The 5,454-nt window shown below is 40.2% G+C and overlaps 1 protein-coding gene across 1 annotated transcript; it reads right to left on the bottom strand.

Annotated features, from left to right (window-relative positions):
• Positions 1 to 15: 15 nt before the first annotated feature.
• On the bottom strand, positions 16 to 5,158 carry SNRPA1 (small nuclear ribonucleoprotein polypeptide A'; the record flags this gene model as incomplete). Its single annotated transcript, XM_009579508.1, has 8 exons — positions 16 to 95; positions 718 to 811; positions 1,239 to 1,314; positions 2,581 to 2,660; positions 3,194 to 3,296; positions 4,005 to 4,051; positions 4,424 to 4,502; positions 5,011 to 5,158. Coding segments are annotated over 8 exons (686 nt in total), but the record flags the coding sequence as incomplete, so codon positions are not given.
• Positions 5,159 to 5,454: the final 296 nt, after the last annotated feature.

The following is a 5,454-nucleotide window of genomic DNA, read 5'->3' as shown; positions in this document are numbered from 1 at the left end:
TGGGGAGAAGCCGTGGCCCCGGGGCACAGCCGGGGCTCAGGAGCCGTTGGGAACCGTGTCCTCTTCCATCTCTTCCTCGGCGTCCTCCGATGGGCCTGAAAGGGGTTTCAGGGCGGTTACGTTAGTGGTCTTTCCCACAGGGACAATGTTAATTTTCACCCCTCTGAAGAGGGGCAGTAATAACGAGAATTAAAAACCACCACGGGAAAAAAAAAATCTATATAGCTCCAATACACAGAAAAGCAGCAATATTGCCCGTCTGCAGTTAAGATTTGTCCACACCGAGACCTCTCGGGGGTCAGAGACGTTCCTGCACCCCCGCCTGAGGCACTAATGCTCAGAACAACAGAGTCCAGATACGCTTTGTAATTAATCTCATTTTTTTAAGTAACTGGGATGAACTGTTTGGACTTAGCCAACACAGCGAAGCGCCTAGGGCTGACGTCTGGCACCTCTCTCTCGAGGGAGCCCAGGTATAACAGCCCTGAATTGCACTCCAGAGGCCAGTCGGCTAATACACCGATTGCAGAGTCCTACAGATGCGATCCTCAATTATTCAGAGTATAAAATCACACTCGTTTTAAATAGTTTTTTCGACTGCCTAACTGTTTGGCCCTTCCAGTGTAACTCCCTACTGCGATCACATAAAGCATCTGGAAGCAATAAAGAGAGGTTGATTCTGTCTGGGAAACAAAAGTAATAGAAGTATAGAGTGACCTGATTTTCGTTCTCTGCCAGGAATCTGACCGGCCTGCAGCAAGCCTTTCAGTCGCTCCACTTCAGCCAAAGTCGTGGCGTTTGCTATAGCAGTCTAAAAAACAGACAAAAGAACACGACGGATCTTCACATACAGTATTTCAGTCTGATTAGAATAAACGTAAGATTTTTTTTTTCCAGTTAAGTGAAGCTAAGCTTCTATAGAAAGTTCTACAAAATTCTAGTTCTAGAAAGTTCTACAAATGACAAAGCCCAATCTTACTTCCCCCCTTATTAAACAAGCTGCTCTATCCTGGGAGAGCTCTAAGCTCAGGCGAAAATTTCATTTAATATCTCAAAAAACAGGTCTGTTGTAACAGAAGAAAACGTACAAAAAAAGCACCTAAACCGAAGTTTGGACATGCTGTTCTGTTCATCTGAACAGTCGGGTTGCCAGGAGGAAGGAAACATTTGTGCCGTTTGGATCCACGACAGTTTTTCTCCTCCACTTTTGCCCACGTGTGCTGTCCTGACATAGTTACCTTAATTGCCTCAACGTCCCCTGGGGAGGGCCCAGCTTTCTTTTTGTCAGTTGGCAGACCAGCACCTGGATTGAAGCTTCAAAGGAAAAATAAAGATCCATTACACTCTTTGAAGAGTATGTGCTCCTCTAACTTCCAAACTAGGTTTGGAAGCATTTCATTCAATCAAGTGTAGTATCTTATCTTTGTTAACAAACTGATACAGTGAAGAATTGCCTCCTTCAGAAACACCAGCAACTTGTCCTCGCTGTCCCACTTCCCCCCCGCCTTTTCATCTCCTCATAAAGAGAGGCAGACCTTAACTTTATAAATTAAGCAGTTGACAAAAGCTGTTTGATTTGGATGTTGTTGAACACTCAGGTGGTCTGTCGCCATTACAAAAGCAGAGTGGATAAATACAGAGTAACTGAAATTCAGTTTCCTGTTCTCATATGTCACATATGATATTACAACAGCCAACATTAAAGCCTACGCTAGACTGGATGTAATCTTAACACTCAAAAGAAAAAGGTTACCTGCTACTGCTTTAAGAAAAAAAAAAAAAAATCTGTAGTCTGCGAAAATGGATGTTACTGAGTAATCAGCTGGAAAGAATTTCCTGAAGTGCTGACCCAGCATCAGAATGCTGCAACCTCTTTTGCAGCTACAGAAAGATTTTCTTCATATCTGTTTATTGAGCTATTTAGTTTAATCACCTACTTGTTCTAAAACTATCACAGATGTGAACCCTTTTCTACTCATAAACTAGAGCTAGAGTCCATCTATTATAGTTTTAAATGCTAAGTACGTTCAAGATATTTTTTTATTTAACTATGAATTTGGAAATGTTGTTGGTATACGTGATTCAATTTCTAGTTTCCAAATGGGCTGATGAAAGCTTAAACAAAACATATGACATACCACTTAAGAATTAAACTAAATAAGGCTATATTTGTAATAGCTTAACTAAAGATTTTCATCTGCATTTATCCTCCTAATGACAGCAGATTTTACAGTTTATATTCCCTGGCAAACCAAAAAATTTTAGTTACCAATTATCTAGGGAAAAAAAACCCCAAAATAAACAATGGCCACCTCTCTGCAGTTAAGTAACAAAAAGAAAAATTAAGGTTTCCTGCTTGTTGACTTAAATCAATCCACCCTTTCTCTTTCAAAAATATTTCTGAGATGTATTCACCACCATCCAAAAATCGGGATGCTTGGACAAGGCACTTGTGGCTACCAAAGCTTTTAAGGCATCCTGCCAGTAGATGATATTTCAGTTTACTGCCTAATATCACACACAAAGAAAGTGGTGTTTCTGAAGGAGAATGCCAGCGTAAATTTGTTGTTTTTATCTTACGTTTTTGTTCTCCTGGCAATATCCTTTGCAAGCTGTGCACCCCGTTTGCCCTTGAACATTTTCTCTGCCTCCTGTCGCTCCTACAGCGATACCACACACACAAAGTTAATTTAAGAACATTGCATTTTGCAAAGCTGCTGTCTTTGCAAAGAAAGACGCTTTGGCTCATCTTCATCAGTGAACATTGTTACGTGGAGACCAGATGCAAGATCAAGCACATAAGCATTGCCCAAAAGCTCAGACCTAAGACGTATCAACCTAGTGCTCTTCTTTCCCACACTGCATCTTCACTGAAAGCAGAGGGCTCTGTTGTGACTGCTCATTTCTTTCTCGAGAGGTCTGTCTTTCTACCAACACCAGAGGGCCAGAAAAGAATCAGACTAAACAAACAAAGGTAGTAAAACTTAATTAAACATAATTAAACAGACTACATCCTTAACAGAATGAAACCATGAAAGAAAACAAAGAGCATGTTTTAGTGCCACTTATGATACATAGTTTCGATAAAATTTACAACTATGGCAAAAAGCTCACTGTTACCACTGAATTTTCAAGAACATAACAAGAAAAAAAGGTATTTATCTTGTGCTGAGTCAGAAGAAAGCAGACTTACCTTGAGTTTCACTTTTTGGAAATCCAGCACTCTGACCTGGGGAACTTTGTGGATTACATACAATCTGTAATGCTTCTTATTTGTTACAGGATTCCTTAAAATGCTACAAAGTAAATAAATGTTATAAAGAGGTTCTTAATATAAAATATTTTAAAATACACCTATATTGAAATACATTAATATACATTCATGTACCTTCTGCTATAACAGACAACAAATAACACCATTAAATAAGCCTAGTGACAGTGTTCTTTGACATTATGAAAACCAAAGTAAAAACTTGCACTTTCTTTTACCAATTAAATAGATTTTATTGATGAAGAACATAAAGAACAACCTCAAAATGTTAAAAAAACCCCACATAACTAAACCATCACATTTCCTACCTGGACACTGATCAACCAAAAGATCACGGGACAAATTGCTTTTCTTTTTTTGTCCCTCGCACCGAATGTAACGTTACTGAAAAGTCATTGTCTACATGTATTCTGAAGTATTTTGTAAGAACAGTTTAAACCTTCAGTTTTTCGTTTCTTAAAGGTTAAGGTTACTTCAATGCTTGCGTATTAATTTATAGAGATGTTACACCTCATTGGTCCAACAGTCTGTCAGTAATACAAAGTCTCACCCATTAAAGACCAGGTATTTCTGAAGTGTAGTGGAAACGTTGTTTATCGATTCAATTTTTAAGCATAAAGAGTCTGTCACAACTCATAAAAAGGAGAGCATTGCAGATCAAAGCAAAGAGCCAGGCCAGTAGCAGACTTCTAACAGCAAAGAAAGAGTAGCTTTTCTTTTCAAGATTACATACCTCAGGTAAGTCAACGATTTAATAGTTGCTAACGGATCCAGTTCACCCTACGTAATGGGAGCACAGTAAGAAATCGTAAGTCCATTTAGTGAGATTGAAACATTTGAAAACAAAGTTCCTGAACTCATATCTATTTTAGAAACCAATTAGAATTACTGCAGTTAGTTTAACAGGAAAACCACTAAGACTTTGTGACTGCTGTTCCACTGCATGCTGCAAATTACGTTCATTAAAATACGTACACCGTTAACTCCTACCAAAACCTTTTTTTTTCTAAAGAAAAAAAAGGCTAATCAGAAAAATGAGTAGTACCAACTATTACCAAAAGCATGTGACACTACTTTCAGGAAAAAGGTTAATTAGAAAGATGACAGACACAAATTTAGTTTGTTTAGATTTATCCTGTGCTGATCGCTTACCAATTCAGCAATGTTGTTGTTGGTGAGAATGAGCTCCATCAGGCTGGGCAGAGCCTGTTCAAGGCTTTCACCAATCCGACTAAAGGAGAACAAAAACCAAAGGTTTAACTTAGGCCAGAAATTAGCAATGGTGAAAAGACATGCAGAAATACGGTAACATAGAGGATCTCCCTGTAAAACAACCCAGTCTCACACTGGCAGAAGTTTGGGTTAGCATCCCCTACAATGCTTTTTCTAATAAAGCTAGCAATAAATACCGTCGCTGTAATTAGATGCAATATGAGATTTATGTTCATTCATTTGCAAGTATCCCCATTTTCTTGTCTTTATGGGGATGATAAATGAAATCAAAAGTTCCGGCCAAATTCCAAACTCTGCATCTCATTGTCCTGTCTGAAAAACGAAGACTTTTTGCACTGAATGAAGCAGGCAACTTGCGGAGGGCCTATACAGTACTCGGGGCTGGTTTTTTTTTCCCATAAAACGCTTCTACACCTACCCAGCACTGAAAGATGCGCGCACTCTTCTCTCCCAAACGCACTTTCCTCTGCCCCAGGGTCCCATCTGGCCAAAATACAATCGCTTACCAAATCCTATTGTTATTCATCAGAAGAGTTTTCAGCCTTCTCAACAGAGGGAATCCATCCAGTTTACGGATCTCATTGTCAGAGAAATCAATTGCATCAAACTGGTCCAGAGTGGCACCCAAGTTCTCGATAACAGGGATTTTATAACCTGGGGAGAGAGTGCAAGACGGGAATTAGATGGTGCCCACAGGAGAGCAGAACAAAGCAAGAGACAGAGTGCACAGGGGGCACATCTGGATGAACTGAGGATGCGGATAGTCTCAGTCAAACCACCTCCAGAACGACTCTCCTCCACATCACACAGACCAAACTCTGCCCCCCCTCAAAGCCAACAGCCCCCGCAGCCTTTCCAAAGCACCCCTCTTCTTCCCCCTCCGCAAACACCCCAACTCCCTCCCTGTATGCATCCCCTCGCCCAAACCCACCTTTCTGGCACATCCACCC

The sequence above is a fragment of the Fulmarus glacialis genome, unplaced genomic scaffold (assembly GCF_000690835.1).
Source record: "Fulmarus glacialis isolate BGI_N327 unplaced genomic scaffold, ASM69083v1 scaffold43596, whole genome shotgun sequence".
NCBI lineage: Eukaryota > Metazoa > Chordata > Aves > Procellariiformes > Procellariidae > Fulmarus > Fulmarus glacialis.
Note: the sequence above shows the minus strand (reverse complement) of the source record. Positions and strands in the feature narration are given on the sequence as shown.